The 18705-nt window shown below is 33.1% G+C and overlaps 1 protein-coding gene across 8 annotated transcripts in view; it reads left to right on the forward strand.

The window, feature by feature from the left end:
• Window positions 1-1771: 1771 nt before the first annotated feature.
• The window catches only part of LOC117118476 (myosin heavy chain, striated muscle-like), a 51163-nt gene continuing 34229 nt past the window's right edge, over window positions 1772-18705 (forward strand). For 7 of the 8 annotated variants that reach the window (XM_033263070.1, XM_033263073.1, XM_033263074.1 and 4 more), the window contains exons 1-4: window positions 1772-1928; window positions 5926-6174; window positions 8212-8355; window positions 16685-16841. In XM_033263070.1, coding sequence (XP_033118961.1) covers window positions 5995-6174; window positions 8212-8355; window positions 16685-16841 — 481 coding nt within the window. In that variant the 5' untranslated portion in view covers window positions 1772-1928; window positions 5926-5994. Of the gene's footprint in view, window positions 1929-1993; window positions 2112-5925; window positions 6175-8211; window positions 8356-16684; window positions 16842-18705 lie in introns of those variants that run through there. The other variant, XM_033263071.1, reaches the window with a different exon arrangement.

Consider the following 18705-nt stretch of genomic DNA (forward strand, 5'->3'; position numbering starts at 1 on the left):
AAAATTGCAACAAGAAAGGGCAAAACATTAAAAATACATAAAAAGATATATCACATTAAAAAAAATTCCTAAACTTTGTTAAACACCTCCAAATTTTATTACATCAAAATACAAGAAGTATAAAAATAAAAATATTCTGTTAAAACACCTCCAAATTTTATTACATCAAAATACAAGAAGTATAAAAATAAAAATATTCTGTTAAAATATTACAACTGTAATAAAATATTACTAAATTCGGGTGTTGTTGAGACAAACTAATTTTAAAATAAGACGATCCTCTGTTTTGCGATCGTAATTTGCTATTTTAAGCCTCGTCTTTATACGTGAGGATATATGTAACTGATTTTACTATTAGATGATGGCCTGGAATTGTATTTCATCTCTCATTTCATGGATTTAATAAAGAGTAACAAGAACGTAACAATATTTCCTTATTATAATAACTAAAAAAAAATAATTTTTTTTGGTAGGCAGATGATGTAAAGTGTCAACTTGCTTGTCGAGATGAATCTTGACGTTATTTATTGTTAGGATTACAATGTATTGTTAGAAATACAATTGTTTTCTGTATTATTAAACGATGAAGAAAAGGGCTCGTCTAAAATACATTTGAAGAAATAGATAGATATTTCACGTGATTATATACACTATAGGTTTTCTCCAGGTTAGAACATGTTATAACAAAAATGTGACATGTCTAAATATGGTCATGATGACATCACAACATGACCATATGCATGAATATCATGACTATATATGGGCATACAATATTGCCAATATTTGGTAGTTTGGACAGGGCTTAACGCGGCTAAATTCAGGGGCGGATTTAGTGGGGGAGGGGTGGCCTTTTGGGAGGTAAAAAAAAGAAAGAAAGAAAGAAAAAAAAAATGATAGCCCAGAACGCCTCAAATGTTATTTTCGGGCGTCAGAACATTTCGCGGGCCCCCTAGGACAGTGTTGTCTCGATCGGCCCAACTTTCGTCCCCCTTTCATTCCCACTACCCCTTTTGGACACCTCTTCCTCCGCCCCTGAATTAACTGGTGTGTGTGTGTGTGTGTGTGTGTGTGCGTTAAACTATGGAGTTCCTTTCAGATCTTTGGTCTCTGGTTCTACGTTTCAGCTTGAGGGTGAGAATTTGTTCGGTCCGGTATACCGTCCTGACGGTCCCGTATTTTATGGTCCCGTATTCGGCACATACTTTAAAGAAGACCGCCTAAGATTTAACTCTTTGGTGTACCGGTATTGCTTTATTCACCATCAGAAAGGCCCCACTACAAACAAGTATTATAGGGGTTTCCTTAAGTGCGTTTCCCACCAAAATAATAGTATCTTGATTTCCTCACAAGTCATAATTATTATTTCGAATCACACTTGCAATTATTTTTACATTCCACAAGCACTTTCAAACAACACTAAACTATAGTACATGTGTGCTAGTTACCATAGGTTTCGGTGTTCGGTGTAAACCAATGGGAACCGTTTAAACCAGTCACGATCCTTTCTTAATCAGACAACCGGGGCTCATTGAGAAATAATTATTGAATCAAATATGCGGCACACTTCAAGTCCGCTAGCCGATTGGTTGATATTATCAATGCCCTGGACACCTTCCCTTTTTCTGACTACACAGCACTATTATAATTGTGACATTCTTCTAGTTCTGCAAATTCCAACTGCATACCAAGGGTGTAACTTGTGACGTCATAATTTAACGGTACTTATCGGATATCACGCCGATTGGCTAATACGAAAAGGGGCGGATCCAAGTTCATTGACTGGCCAATAGTTGGTTACGCCGTCCCTCCTCAGAATAGCTATCTCTAAGGATAGTCTGTACCCCTCTGCATTGGTTGCAATTCCTTGCAATCAACCGGCTGCTTGAATTTAGGATCTTCCTGGTCCTCTCACTTCTTCTGTTTCGGAGGTAAGTGTATAAAAAAAAAAGTACATAAGTTTTGTTGCCGAGGTCTTGTGTGGATTTATACATCACCAAGTTCATCAACAGAAAAACAAGATTACTTTCGGATTTTTAAATATCATCTCGTGCATTTTGTTTGTGTTTTGTGTTGCTATGACCGTCAAGTTCTTGCTGTTTGAAGACTTATCTGTAAGATTGTTCTTTATTTCTTAAATTAATTTTCCGTTACGTAATAATATTATTATTACGTTACGTAAAAATGATTTGTTATCAGGACTATAAAACTGACCTATTAGGATGCATATACAAATGATATAATTATATAGAAACATTTTTTGTCGTTTAAATGTCCGAAGTTGTCGGAAATGTATATTTAACACGTGAGTTACAACAAGAACATTTTTTTTGTAATGATTATCCGTTATGTTAGTTCTGTAATCGGTAAGCCAATGAGCCACATTATTAATTACATATTTATATCCCGGGCATACTATTATACAAAAACCTTAGAATAATGAGACATAGGGATAAATGATATATTTCCCTTTAAAAATTAGAGCAAGAATATATTTTCATCTTCTATAAACAGACGCAGGAAAAATACAATTCCTTAACATTATTATCATAAAGTTTCCCGACAATCAATTAAAGAGTCTATAAACCAAAGAAAACATAATTTCTGTTGATCTACGTCTTGAAATATTATAAATATTAGAATTTTAATTAATAATTAAATGTTTTGATTATGTTTGCTTTCTTTTCTGCATAGTATCAAGCGATTAAACAAAAGGTAATATTGTTGGCGCAGAGGGAGGAAGTTATATTATTAGAATGTTCAAGATTCAACCAATTATTGATGAAAATTAAATTGTTCAGGTTTTTTTTTCAAATACTGTATAAACATAAATAAAAAGTTTGTCAATTTAGTTTATTGCTTAAAATATTCAGATTACTTATATAGTTATATTTAAAAAAAAAGTTAATATAAAATTCTTAATTATATCAAACATCTTTTATTTCCTATACTACATTATGTTTATGTTCGAGGCTATATATTTGTTTATGTTTCGTTTAACCATGTGGGTTTTTTATTCTGATTGATTGGAGCGTGAAATCGACTGTCTGCATAAAAGCTAGCCATAAGCCTAGCCCAGCTCGTTTAGATGTAACATCACCACGTTTATACGAATAATTACATAATGCAAACGTTCGTTATAAAAAAATTAGTAGGAATGGCATTCTACCGCAGGTATTCTACACTTAGATTATGAAAACGATTCAGGCCTAGATCTGTAGGTGTGGTGGAGGACCTATCCTAGGAAGGAGGCCCTCTTAGTTAGAGTAGGCCAAGTACTACTATAATACTACTGTACTGCTAGCTTAGGCGAACTGTGTGTGTAATCATAGAGATATTATTATGTACTATTATAGCTCCTGGTGTGATGGTACTGCCTTCTGTCGCCATCATCCAAGCCTACACTAAGCCAAAAATGTTTTTATTTTATTTCTTATTTACACTACACTCGGGTCGAGGTGACCTCAGTTCAAAAGCACTAGATTATAGTATTATATCTATGCAGCATTTTGGAATACATTTCAAATAATAATATTATATGTGTTATGTATATAATATACATAAATAAACATCAAATAGTGTTTACTTATATGTAAACAAATAGATAAATATTATTATCAGTGCTTGAATGGTAAAAAGATGTTGTAATCGTGTCAAACATAGCCCTTCAGCAAAAAGTTCCTTTATTCAGTTGTATGACAAAAAAAATGTCTCAGGTGGGATTTGAACCTGCCACCTCTCACTATCAAGGCAAGTATCATACCCATTAAACCATGGAAAGCTAGGGTTTATGCACAGATCTAACCCCCTGGCACTTCCTGTCATACAACTGACTGAAATGCTCGCACATAGTGTAGCTATGGTTATTTTCTTAATTTTTTATATTTAAACCAATTTTTATTATTTTTATGCTGTGAAGTGCATAGAAGCTTTTTCATGCATTATGTACTATACAGTGCAAACACTATATAGATGAATAGGTAAATGATAATAACACTACTCGAACAGACAAGATTTTATAATCGTATCAAGTATAGGCCTTCAACAGAAAGTTCCTTTATTCAGTTTAATATATGAAAAAAGATTTCATTTTATGTTCACAATTTTTTTATATACATAACATATAACAAGATGTTTAGAGTTTTGTTGTATTAGTATTTATTTAAATGTATATTCTTGAAAGTTCTTGTTATTTAATATGCTTAAGATGAGGATGTATCATTTATATCTCTGTTATTCACAGAAGGCCCATGTTTGAATCATGGTTGGGGAAAATTTGCATATATGCAATATGTAATATGATATGTATATTTAAATTAGGTTTGTGTAGCACCATAAACAATATATAAAAAATAGATAAATAATGATAAACAAAAAACAAATAGATAAATAATAACAGTGTTTGAGCCAGTTGTATTATAGGTTTGATTATCTATTTGTATTTACGGTGCTACACAGCAAACCTAATTTGAATTTTTTTACTATGATTTCCAATCTGCTACCGATAAACCTTTTTATACAACACCTATGTATATTCTATTAACAGAACATCCAATCATTCACCTCATGAAATATTCTATCCCACTGCACTCATAGACATTCATTATTTGTATACTACTAGTACTAGGTTATTTATAGCTAGAATATGTGGGAGCATTTCAGTCAGTTGTAATAAAGAATGTGCCTGGGGGCTAGATCTGCATGTATTAACCTATAGGTCTCTGTGGTCTAATGTGTATGATGCTTCCCTTGATAGCAAGAAGTGACAGGTTCAAATCCTGACAGAAATCTGTTTTCATTCAACTATTAGAACTTTGCTTGATACGAATGTAGGTTTGTATATAGTGTCTTTACGGTGCTATGTAGCAAAACTAATTTTCCTGCTGTAACCTACAAGATAGTTGCTTTACCTTAGCTCCACTATGCGTGAGCACAAAATTGATTTGTATAGAAAAGGTGTCTGGAGGTTAGATCCGCGTCGATATCCTATAGGCCTTTGTGGTCTAATGGCATAACACTTGCCCTGATAGCGAAAGCTAACAGGTTCAAAGCCCGTCAGACACTTTTTTCCCATACCACTGAAAAAGAAACTTTTCATGAAGAGCTATGCTTGGCACGTTAAGACCATAATATGTTCCTAGTCGAACACTATTTGGTTTATATTGTGTTTACAGTATTTATGTAAATCTTTACTGTAATCTGAATATGTGTACTATGATTTCCCCTCTGTGACCTACAATGTTAAATCTCATGAATTTTTTGTACAAGTTCATGTGTTCAGTAACTTTTAATGCCATATAAATACGATAGCAGCCTCAGTGGCAGAGCCAGGAATTTGAAATGGGGAGACCCAAAAAGACAATTTTTACTGATGGATGCTCCTAGGCCACGTCAGCCCCAACATCGCTGGGGCTGAGGTAGAATATTGTATGTTTATTTAGCACTTTTTTCTGTCTCCCACCTTGAACCCGCTTCAGTGTTGGGTTATCATTTTCATGCGTGCGTACACATCAATAATAATTTGAATTATAAACAACAACTAAAATCATCAGTCTACAATTGGATATAAGTTGTTTAGAATATAGTTAACCTAGACTCTTAGATAGGTCAGCGGCATATTTGTCTGATGAATCAGAAAACAGTTTTCTGACTGCATATCATTGAATAGTTTGAGAAATTTCCCACTTAACATATCCAAATATATTTATCAAGTTCATCAACATCATCATTGATTAATATAGTCTAAATAGTATTTTTTATATTGTTATTATTTTATATTAATTTTATAAATAATATTTATAATTTATATTATATAATTTATTTGTTGTTGTAGATTATGATGTAAAAAAAAAACTATTTAGCTATATTTCTATGGCTGTATATAAAGATGTTTTGTAAGTTTAATAAAACGTTTCTTTCTCATTCTAGCATTCTGCTCATTTCGCTGTTTTCCTACCTCCTCTTTGAATTTCTCAACGAAACACCAAACCAGTCAACATGGGTGATGATCCAGAACAATACCTGAGGCTTGACCCTAAAGCCCAGATGGAGGCCACTACCGCACCTTTTGACAGTAAAAAGAACTGCTGGGTACCTGATGAGAAAGAGGGCTTTGTGAAGGCTGAGGTGCTGTCCACCAAAGGTGACATGGTCACTGTCAAGACCGTCTCTGGAAAGGTGGGTAGTCTAAAGCCCTGTGCAGACTATCAAATTTTATTTGACAAAAACATGCGACATGCCCAAATATGGTCATGATGACATCACATTGTGACCATGTTTGGGCACATGATGACCATATTTGGGCATACAACAGTTTTTTGTCAAAGAACATTTGATAGTTTGGACAGAGTTTTGGGATTATTTGGAATATCATGGAGAGAGTTAAGATGGAGGGCAAGTATGATAAATGATGGTAATGACAACAATGATGATGATGATGGTGGAGGTTATAATGATGATAATGATGATGCTCATCTTGTTTAGTACTCCCATATTGTGACTATGTTGTGTCTAGTGGAAATTGGTAATATTCCAAACTTAATAATAATTTGGCAACCAATTTTTTTATGTAGGTGTATGCATATAGTAGATTATTATTAGGATGTGCACTGGGTTTAAGTACAAATAGTATGAATGTCACTCCAAAAATTGACAAGGCCATTTTATTCAACGTTTCGCTGTTATTTAAGCATCATTATTATCATCATTAATTGATAATTTAATTTGGTGTTGAGTTCCATAGTGTTTGATCTAGTGACCGGGGTGGTAATGTGCTTAGAGGCTTTGTGCATGAAGCGCTATATAAGAACGACATAATATTATTATTATTATTATTATTATTATTATTATTATTATTATTATTATTATTATTATTATTATTATTATTATTATTATCAGGTATAATAAATTTAATACAAAGATACAAACTATATACAGTATCAGTTTCCAGAGATCATAATTAATATGCAATTATTTAAATGAGGTAATTATCCAATCAGAGTGAAGTGGTATCATAGTGAGAAAGTACTGTATATTGCGAATAAACAGTTCTGAGACAAAGGGTGTGTTTATGCCAGTTTTTTGGTGTCTAACAAGGGGTAAATCGGGAAATGGCAATTTCCAGTTCTGCCCAAACGGGTGTTAAACGCGGATCACCTGCTGATATCCGCTGATAATCCAATGCTGCAAATTGCAGTGTTTTGAAAGAGCAAAAGTAGCATGCTTTAGCAGTAGGGAGCAGTTATTATCACTTAATCCTCTTTGATTGTTTCAACACGCACCAGTCGAAGTAAAGTCTGTTTAAATTTTCATGGTCCCTATTTATTTTACAGTTTATTTCTAAAAACAAAACTGAAAAGCTCGATAAAATAAATTATTTCAGCTGAGGGCTAGCCTAGAATCCAGATCGTTACCTTATTACATATCATATTACATGATCATGGCACCACTGCTTATTCGTTTAACAGTGGTAGTAATTTTCTGTTTTTAAACTACAATTGTCAAATGAAAGAAAGTTTATTCATGGTTTATATGCCCAAAATTCACATCTGCGATTTATTGCGAGTTTGCAATGTATGCTTTATTGTTATTTAGCTTCTTTGGTAATTTCTTTACTTGATTTTGAGACAACAACCTTATGCAGTGGACCAATGACAAAGTCTGTTTCTTAATTAAAGCGTGGGGTGACGCAAGGGTCCAGGACAACTTGATAGGAACTCATCATTTGGGTTTTTTGAAAGCCGAGTTCTGCACGAACCGGTAGACCACCCACGGATGTAGTATAAACGAGAAAATATAAAATATAATCCATGATGAAGATGGTGATGAATGTGGTGGTAAGATGTTGTGTGGTAAGGATAAGGATTATGATGATGGTAATATTGGAATATGATATTGATGTTGGTAATGGTAAGAAATATGATATTGATGTAGGTAATGGTAAGAAATATGATATTGATGTAGGTGATGGTAAGAAATATGATATTGATGTTGGTAATGGTAAGAAATATGATATTGATGTAGGTGATGGTAAGAAATATGATACTGATGAAGGTGATGGTAAGAAATATGATATTGATGTTGGTAATGGTAAGAAATATGATATTGATGTAGGTGATGGTAAGAAATATGATACTGATGTAGGTAATGGTAAGAAATATGATATTGATGTAGGTAATGGTAAGAAATATGATATTGATGAATTTTCATATTTAGCAAGTAACACTCAAGAAAGATGATACTCAACAGATGAACCCTCCCAAGTTTGACAAAATTGAGGATATGGCCAGCATGACCTTCTTGAACGAAGCTGCTGTACTCGGAAATCTCCGACAGAGATACGTATCCGGTCTCATCTATGTAAGTTTTTTCACTTATTCTTTTACTCCCGTTTTACTCCTACTTTTGAAGTCCTAAAGATGTGGACTTGCTCTCCGGAACAAGAGCCAGAACTTAAGGAATTTTAGTGTCCAAAAAGAAGGAACTTATTTAGAATTTGATTATTGCATGGTTGTGTTAGCCAGGGCTGGGTATGATTCAATTAAATTCAATTCAAAGTAACCTTTATTGCAATTTGTAAACAAATTGAAGCTTTAACAATTAGAATCGGAAAAAAGTAGACAAACAGGAAAAATACCAGACAATAATTAATTAAAATTTCAATCACATCTCAATAATGTTTAAAAAGGTGAAGTAGTAAAAATAAATATGGTAAATGTTAGTTTATTAGGTAATTATTTAGATTTAAGATTAATATGTGTTAGTGTAGAAATTGGACAATTCACATAGAGCAAGATACGCATCACATCTAAGACCGGGTTTCCGCAGCATTTACAATTTCTTCAATAAATTATAAAATTCGATCCAAATATTTTATCCCATCATGCAATATTATGGAAAACAATGCAATGTGTTTAACACTAGCACATCCGTTTTGTTGACCTAGAAAATGACACTTTATTGCGCGAAATGTAGGCCTAGGGCCAAGAATAAAAATTATACGGTACTATTTCACCCTGGGAAATGTACTGTTGCAATGATATTCATTGTACTTCTATATAAGGATTGAGAAAAAGACGAAAAAGAATGCTAACTTTGTTTGGGGTACTTACAGTATAATAAACAATAGGTAGGGATATACCAAAGCCCAGCCAGGCACTGTTGACATCGAACGTAGCCTTTTAAAGTTTTTTTTTCAAATATTTAATAAGCACAAAAAATTTACTCACTTTTTATTATGAAGTGTCCGCTAGCTTAGGCTTCAGGCCTACTAACTTCTAGGTCTAGTCGCCTTTCAAACTAACTACCCAAAATAATTCTTTGCATGACCGTGGTTTGACATCGGTCAAATGTTATTTTTTTTCGCATTCAGAGCTTTTTCCGGTAAATTAGCTGATTCTCAAACAGAATTTTATAGAAAACTTTTGGCCTCATTTCGCAGCGAAAAATAACAAAATGGCTGTTTTCCGATAATTTATCAGATAATAAGTGCTGAGTGAGATTACGAAGATGTAAGATAATCATTATTATAAACTATAAACTTTTCCAAATAGATTCCATAAAAATTAACCAAATTTTGCCAGGTCGATGTTGAGATAGTTTGAAAATGGACATCTCAAGCTTCCAAGTCCTCTGATAAACATCTGCTTTTATTTGAAACCCACTTCATTTGAATCCTTTTTATTGAAGAAATCTGAAGCATCGCATTCAAAAGATGCATTCTTCATGGAAACCATAACCATGAATTAATATATTTTTGTTTATTTTGTATTGTAAAATATTATGAAGAAAATAATGCACCAGTCAGGGGAACCCTGGGAGCCCCAAACATGGATAAGTGTTTCAGATCCAATAAATCAGCTCCCAGTTATAGATTCATTGAGAAATGTAGGAATGCTGTAAAGCATATCTCTTGTATTTAGACTCAAGCCATGTGGTTAAACAGCTGACATGTTACCTCCTTATATGGAAAGGTCTGTATGTTGATGAAGATGTAATTCTTGTGACCTTCCAACAAATGGCCCTGAACATGTAGGCATTTATCCATCCATCTTATTGCTTGACCTGTCATACTATATATAGTAAATACTATAGAATAATTTAATTCCACTAATACCAAAAAGAAAATTGTTTAGTGTTTGCATGCATACTTTGCACTCTCATACTTTAAAAATCTTACCGGTACCACAGATCCTATAAATCACAGATAAAAATCATCAATACAAATTCCTGCATCCACCCCAGGTATAAAATGCAGAGGCTTTGATACTTATTAAAGAGCTTTTGAATGCAAAACAACGGTAGGACGTACAGTAGAACGTAATGACGTGAGTAAAAGTCATTTGCGCATGCGAGAACGTTAAGGTCACCTCGTCGAGTAGATTCTGAAACGCAATTTAGCCAAATCTACGTATGCAGACAATGTAAGACGCCAGGTAGGACTGTCACGCATGAGTGATTTCGCACAAATTGAAGGCTCCCTATTACTAAAAAGGTGGATCTGTACTGTTGATTCATAGAGCAGTTTATCACTGTTGACAGAACTGGCGGTAGCCAAGGTGTGTGTGCTGATCCTTTTACTTGGTTCTATTCCTTGCGATTCAACTGGAAGGTTGAAATGCAATTTTCTCAGATGTGATTTTTAAGCTGTTAAGCTGTTAAGATGAACATGATACATACAAAATTTGTATGTGTTGCACGTTTAAGACTATTCCCTGTTTTTCAATCGTAATTTGCTATTTAAGCTTTAACTTATATGCGAAAATATAAGTTAGTTAAAATATTTCATTCAATTTTTCCAATATTGGAATTCTTTTCTTTTTTCAAAATAAGGTGTTGAAATGAGATTCTGCATAAATAACAATAAAATGGATTTTAACAGGATTCGAGAATTACAAGATTAAAAAAAAAAAAAGAATTTAACTTCAACATTTCTAACACTAAGGTTGAACTACTCCATAAACAACAAAATCTATTCATTGGTCCTTCACTAGTTCCTTAGTTATTTTTGTCCTATGTTTTGGTAAGTACCAGAACAGACTTTTATCCAATAGAATTTTGAGAAGCTTGGGTACTTGTAACTAATCCAAATTGGAGCAGAAACCTTGATTGTATTTAAAGACAGTATAATGAAAATGAAGTTTAAATAAATCCACATTGAAATTGATTGTGTAACAACAGGATACCCCTCCATGTCTGATGAAGTCACATTCTTAGGTGTTAAGTAAAAATCTAAAAGGCAATGGCCACATTATGACAGATTTAGCAAATATTAACGAGCCTTCTATGCTTTACATGGTGCGGGCATGTGTAAATGTGGTTCATCAACGGATGTCAAGTTACACGTCTGGAAAACTGTTTTGGTACCAATTGTGACTTAACGGCCTGCAATGCAGTAATTTATTTTTATTATTTATAGAAAGTAGATTTGTCGTTACACCAGAACTTAAATAATAAGTTGACCATCCCTATCAGGTGTATTGTTGGTTTTACCTTTGGCTATTACTATACTGTAGTTTGTTTTCACACAATGTTTTTGTTGTCACCTGTTTACAAAACATGTGTGCCTTATGCCTGGCATTTACTTGACCTTTTACTGTAGTTTAAACACAAGAGTTGAATTATGATCCTGTAAGTGCCAGTCTGAAGATGTACTTTTGGCTTGGCTTGTCTCTGTTCATATAAAAATATGGTCTGTCCATACCCTGTCCCAATTCCCTCTACACCTACCATCTTTATTTATATATTATTACCATGTTTGGCAAACCCTGCTGATAATTTTTTTTTTTATATATTAAAAATATAATAAAATTTGATAAAAACTGTGGAACAGGAAACAAACATAAAAAAGATATTAAGAAATATAGAAAAAAGTGATTTAAATTAATTTTTTCTGAGAATTAAATAAATATTAATTTATCAGTGCAATTAAATTGCATTCAAAATGACATCACGGATCTGAAGACCTGTCCACACAAAAAGCATGTGACATGCCTAAATATGGTCATGGTGACATCACATGGCCATATATAGGCACATCATGACTATATATGGGCATACAACAATTTTTTGTGGTCATGATGACATCACATTATGGCCATATATAGGCACATCATGACTATATAAGGGCATTCAACAGTTTTTTGTGATCATGATGACATCACATCATGGCTATATATAGGCACATCATGACTATATATGGGCATACAACAGTTTTTGTGATCATGATGACATCACATCATGGCTATACATAGGCACACCATGACTATATATGGGCATAAGGAAATTTGATAATCTGAATAGAGGTTTAAGTGGGGACTAAGTGTTAGCTCATATTAGCATACTAGATATTTTTTTTTAATTCATCAATAACATTTAGTTTTATTTTTATGAAATTATGTGGAAAAACAAAAGATAGCAATTAAGAAAAAACATAATAATATTTTAATGTTTTTTTCACAACTATAAGTTAATTAATCTTCCAATTAAAAGAAATGATATGATATTAGACCTAGGGAAGGCCTATTATAAATAAAACAGCATGATGCGTCGGCTGGCGAAGACTGGCTTGTAGCCAATCACTAGCCTATATTTGGTCAGGGAATGCCAGGCAGTAAATGCCAAGGATACTTCTATGAATGGACCAGTGAAGAAGGCACTGCTTACTTACTGGCTCCAGCTGCTGTCCAATCAACAATAATTATACAGAAGCATATTATTTATTTATTTATTTAATCTGTTTAACTATTCTCAATAGTTATTGTACTGATTAGAAACATTTGTTTATATTGTTAAAGATGTATTGTTCCTTGAAAATGACCAAAAATTATAAAAAAATTTTAATTTGCTCATTTTGCAGTAAAATACATAGTATTAACTTATTTAATTTAAAAAAAAATATGTACCCTGATTTATCAACTCTAGATAATTATACTAAAGATAATAAAACACTTCCACTTGCTGTAATGATTGGTAAACATGTTTTAAATACACTATAAAGCAAGACTCTTTTTGTATCTTGTTTAGCGAACCCATCGAACGCAAATATTGAAGATTTCAAATAAAAAGAAAATTATATTTTTTTATCCAAAGATAAGATATCTATATTTCTTCCTAAATGTATAAATTTGAAGCACCTAACCATCCCATTTTACATTGACCAATAACATTTTTATTTTCTCCTAAGTCTGGATGTTTTTGGCAAAACTATATGCTAAATAAGAAAACAAAATTTCAAAAATTTACCTCACTTTGAAGAGAAATGTGTTAAATAAAAGGGAATGGATGTATCAAGCTTTATAAATATTATAATAAAGTTGTTTTTTTTTTGTCATGGAGTTCCAAGTCCTTGAAGATTTTATGAAACTTATGTTATTGAAATTTGTAATTCAAAGATTTGGGTGTGTCTTCTAGGGTCTACTGATGACCACTTATATCTTTTGTTGACCCTGTCATGTGATTGGCATTAATTGCCATCATTTAATGCTGGTCAGGCTTGATCAAGGATGAATGATCACAGGTGATAGGACTTATCTCTTTACCTTTGTCCACAAGTGGGCTATAAAAGTTTAAACATAAATAGAATGAATACAATTAAAGTTAAGCACCAAGAGTTTAAACAAACAATACTGAGCACTAGACAATCAAAGTTCTTGATGCATCATCAAACAACATCAGACTTCACACCAAGTTTTAGGGATATTGCTGTGGTGGATGCAGGATTTACAATATGGGTGCGCGAGAGTCCATCACCTCAGCCCCACCATGGTTTAGGGTGAGGTGAGACGATTTTGAGATGGACCTGTAGGTGCCTGGAAGTTATACTCTCATGCCTAATAAATCTTACTGGAATTCATATCAACAATACAATACAACAATTATTTTCCTTATACTATTTAGGGGTGGGGTGCTATCGCACCATTGGCACCCTCCCCCTGCCCTTGCCCCCCCCCCTTCCTGCCCAGTATTTAATTATTTTTAGTACAGTGCTAAGCTCATAAACAATTTAAATCCTAACCCTTTTGACAAACTGATACGGTGGGTTGTTTTATTTATTTATTTTTTTCTTTAGATAAATGTAGGCCTATAACATGCTAGAGCTGAAATTAGACCCAAAATCTCTGTGATATCATTATATCATCTCTGTTGCTTGCCTGTGAAATATAGGGTTTTATCTTGTACATTCTTGTGGAAGAAACATTATTAGCTGATGGTACTACATAGCCAATGTGGATGGTAAGAAACACAGTACACCTTTTGAATAAGCTAGGATTATCTTGGTTTACTGTAGAAATTAACTACCAGGGATGGGGTTGTACTGTATACGTTGTGGGTCCCACGGATCTCCTAGTCCATCGGGACCCAGCCTCTATTTTCCTACTGACAACTAGAACAAACTGAGTTATTGTGACTTCAACAATTTATTTTTTCCCATCTGCAAATCTCCATTATTTTGCTCAGAACCTTAATGAAGTGAACCATAAAATTAAAGCTTTAATTTATTTTTGCAAATTCATGAGAAAAAGATTAAAATGTGCCTGTACATAAATCAACTTCTTATCTTCAAAGTATTTACAATGGGGCTAGCATTAGAAACGTGAGAGCGTTCCTAATTGATTTGTGGCTGAATCAGAGCGCAGTTGTTAACTAGAAATTTGATTAAAGTTTGATGGAATGTTGGTTTTACCTTCTCACTTCACATTAAAGGTGAAAGGTTGGCCTTGATTAGTTCTCCTCTTGTTTATCATTGAAGTGCTGTATACTTAAAATTTAAAATATGATGGGATTGTTCATTCTGTCCTGTGGACAATATAATACTTCACCAAATATGAACAGCATGAGAAGTATAAACACTAAATTAGGAATTTCAAGTGTATTTTGTTGTAAAAGAACATAAGAACATATGTCATAATCATTATTTCATTCATCACTATTAAATTGCAATTTGGCCATTAGCTATGATTAGTTACAAACTGAGATTACTATAAGGCCAAAAAAAAAAATCATTGTATTGGCCATGCCTGACCGACCCAAATTTTACGAAATTAAGGGTCGGCTTTTAGTTGGTTTTTTTTTTTTTTTTTTGACAACAAGCAATATTTTTTTATGAGCAAATATGGCTGGAATAGCCTTGGCAAAGGTTAGGGGGCCATAAGGCTAGCCTATTTTGCTGGATGGCATGTGATGCGAATCTAAAAATGTTGTATTTTTTGTGCATTTTCTACTTTTTAGGCATAAAACACATATTTGGTTGTTTAAAAAAAAAAAAAAAAAAAATTTCCTTCCGAACCTACCCATTTTTTGGATTTTGTCAAAATGTGGCCAACACAAAAATTGTCTTTTTTTGGCCTAATGATATACTGTATAACATAATTTTGTTGAAGTGATCATTAATAGATTTAAAATAAAAGATTAATCTTTTTCCATTTCGATATTGTTTTTGTCTTAATGATCCTACAAAATTATTTATGCATTATGGCCTGTTTATACTTGCAACGATAACAATAACAAGCTAAAACGCAATTTTTCATATAGAAAATAAAAGAACTGATGCAAGTTTTTACACTTATACGATTCGATAACAATTTATCGTCTCTACGATAAGAAAATATTTTCACAAATCAAATCAAATAACGTCATAATAATCATGGGAAAACGATGAAATCGTAGTAGTAAAGAAAATTTTATCGTTTTCCTATGATTATGACATAATTTGAGTTGATTTGTGAAATTATTCATCATCGTATACGTAATAAATTGTTATCGAATCATGCTAGTGTGAAAATTTATTTTATTTTCCCATGAACAATTGCTTTTTAGCAAGTATAAACGTGCCTTAAAATAACCAACTCTGCAGCCCAGATTTCATAAAAACCAATAAGGTAGAGTACAATACCTCCATTGAGATCCATCATTCCTCATATGGTTCCACCAATGATATTGAAACATTTACCGAAACATTATTTGGGACCAGATGTTATATGAAAGATCTATAATAGTCAAAATCTGTTTTTTGAAATCACAAAAAAGTAATATGTTTATTTCATTTCAACTGTTATGTTGCAATGTGTGTTTAGTTTGTGCCTTTTTTGTCCCTGTGGATAGGATTTCTTTGTTTTTTTGTTTTTTTTTCTGCTTTTGGAAAAAAAATTATGCCATGATGACATCTCATCATGGCCATATATAGGCACATTATGAATATTAATGGGCAAACAACAGTTTTTATCAAAGGAGAATTGTAGACAGAGCGTGTGAGGATCCAAAAAACTTATTGCACATCTACAGATTGCCTACTTGCGGTAGTTTTATATTAGTATAGTGTCCTCCTTTGGGACATCCCTATTAGAGGGACACCCATACTATTAAGGTCACACAAAGGTACCTCCTTTTAAATAGGGATCCCTGGGGTGGATTGGATGAGGATTTGGTGATATTGGGTGTGTGAGAATGAGAAAATTTTGAGAATATGGACCTCTACAGTAGGTGCCTGAAAATTGCAACTCGCATACCAATTAACAACTTTATCAGTAATGACCATATTCATATCAAAAATACAATGCAATTTAGAGGTGTTCGATTTTACCGTGTGCTTCCCCTTGCATCCGCCCCAGGATTCTACTGTATTATAATTACAATATATTGGTGAATTATTCTAATACTCTATTGTACATGGATTCTATCTCTCTGACAGACCTACTCAGGATTGTTCTGCGTTGCTGTCAATCCATACCGCAGACTTCCCATCTACAGTGACAAAGTTGTTGCCCTCTACCGTGGAAAGAGACGTAATGAGATGCCACCTCACGTGTACGCAGTTGCTGACAATGCTTACTATGACATGTTACAAGGTAAGTTGCCCTCATCTTGCAATATAAGAAACATAGAACCATGCAAGGACCATGTAATCGTAAGAGCCATAGAGCAACCATGCATAAAACTATAATGGTCAATGGTTGTGCAATTGTATAGTGGGAAATTCAATCTTTCGAGTCGGCATATATTCTATATTTTGTATTCTTTTGAAAATAATTTTAAGAAATAGATGACCTCCCCCCCCCCCCATTAAGAAAACTTTTAAAATAGTCAGACTGTTTACTGTCACTTTCTACTGAATTGTTTACCAATGGCTTTACCTTTAGAAATATTGAAGATCTTCACCCACTCAAAACAGACATTTTTCGGACTAATGTCAAATATGAATGAAAGAAAAAGTAAATATTTTGCCTACCATATGCAATCAGGAGAGAAAAACACTGCTAGTTTTGTCTATATACCTAGGACATTGTGCTGTTCATTCTTACTGTATTACAACCAATTTTTCCTGTTTAAAGACGTCTTATTGTACAAGAGCAAAATGGAAGACTAAATTAGTGTTCCGTATATACTCAAGTATAAGGTGACCCGCGTATAAGACAACCCCTGAGTTTAAGAAGATTTTTGGACGATTTATGTATGTTGGCCGTCATCACTGCAACTCCCAGTGTTATTTGCCTATTCCCCACCGTCCAATAATTTTTCAATTAGTGGACGCTTGGCTTGATTTTTTTTAGGTTCATGTGCAAAAAAAATCCTCATTTTTTTCGTCACCGCGAAGACATTGTGCACCGCGATGAAAATTGAATTGTAATTGAAAATTACTTTCGTAAAACAAACTTAATTAAAACCTGAAGGAAGTTACTTTATAGTGTACTATGTAGATCTCTACTAATTGCTTAGTTGCTTCATTGCAATAGTAAATTCGCGTGTTATGGATGATCCGCACATACAACAAAAATGATATCATAAATCTGAAATGTGTATGTCATGCGTATCTCCAGTTTTTCAATTGTAAATTTGCTATTTTAGCCTCGTCTTATACGCGAGTACAGTATTTTTTCATGGCTCAACCATAATCCATTTCAATATACCATGCATTATTACAAGAGAACGTCCCTGTTTAGTCTTAAATATCTTTCTTGTGTATTTATGTCCTATAATAATATATAGGTATTTATTATTTATTAGTTTGTTTTGAAACTTTTAAAGAAAATCCTTTTTAAAATTAATTAAGTTATGAAATTTTAACTTTGTTTATTTAACTGAACCACTTTGAAAAACCAGTAATGAAAGATGCTCCAGAATAAAATAAGAATGAATAGATAAAATGCTAATTGGTGAAGTTTTTAGGAGCACACACAAATATCCAGATACTAGTACGATGTATCCTATTTTGAAAATGCAGTCACCTGTAACACGGAGGTCATGCCTGTACCATAGTTGTACTATAGGCCTAAGTCCTAGTCAGATCATTGCAGGATATGTGGCAAAGACAAGCCAAACCAGTCACTCGTCGGAAAAATCAATTTTTAGTTAATAATACAGGGTTTAACAGTAAAATGAGAGCTATAAAATGGTAAAAGAATCATTTAAATCCAACACTTGTTTATGAAGTTACATGAGTTTAAACATACAGCTGTTTAAAGAACAATATTTGAGAAATCAGCTTTCAAAGTTTACGATTTCAGGCATTTCTTATGCAGAAACCATCACCAAATCGTTAACAATTGTTGTTTTAACATTGAAAATGAGGAAAGTAACAGCATAGCATGATGTATAGATATATAAAGGTTAGTTTAGTGCAATAAAATAGATTTCCAAAATTTTGACATTCCAGCATGTTTTGGCCATTATCTCCAAAACAGGATTTGCGACGAGTGACTGGTTTGGCTTGTC

This window comes from Anneissia japonica, unplaced genomic scaffold, assembly GCF_011630105.1.
Source record: "Anneissia japonica isolate Jap-2015-1 unplaced genomic scaffold, ASM1163010v1 scaffold287869_len1821871_cov162, whole genome shotgun sequence".
In the NCBI taxonomy this organism is placed as follows: domain Eukaryota; kingdom Metazoa; phylum Echinodermata; class Crinoidea; order Comatulida; family Comatulidae; genus Anneissia; species Anneissia japonica.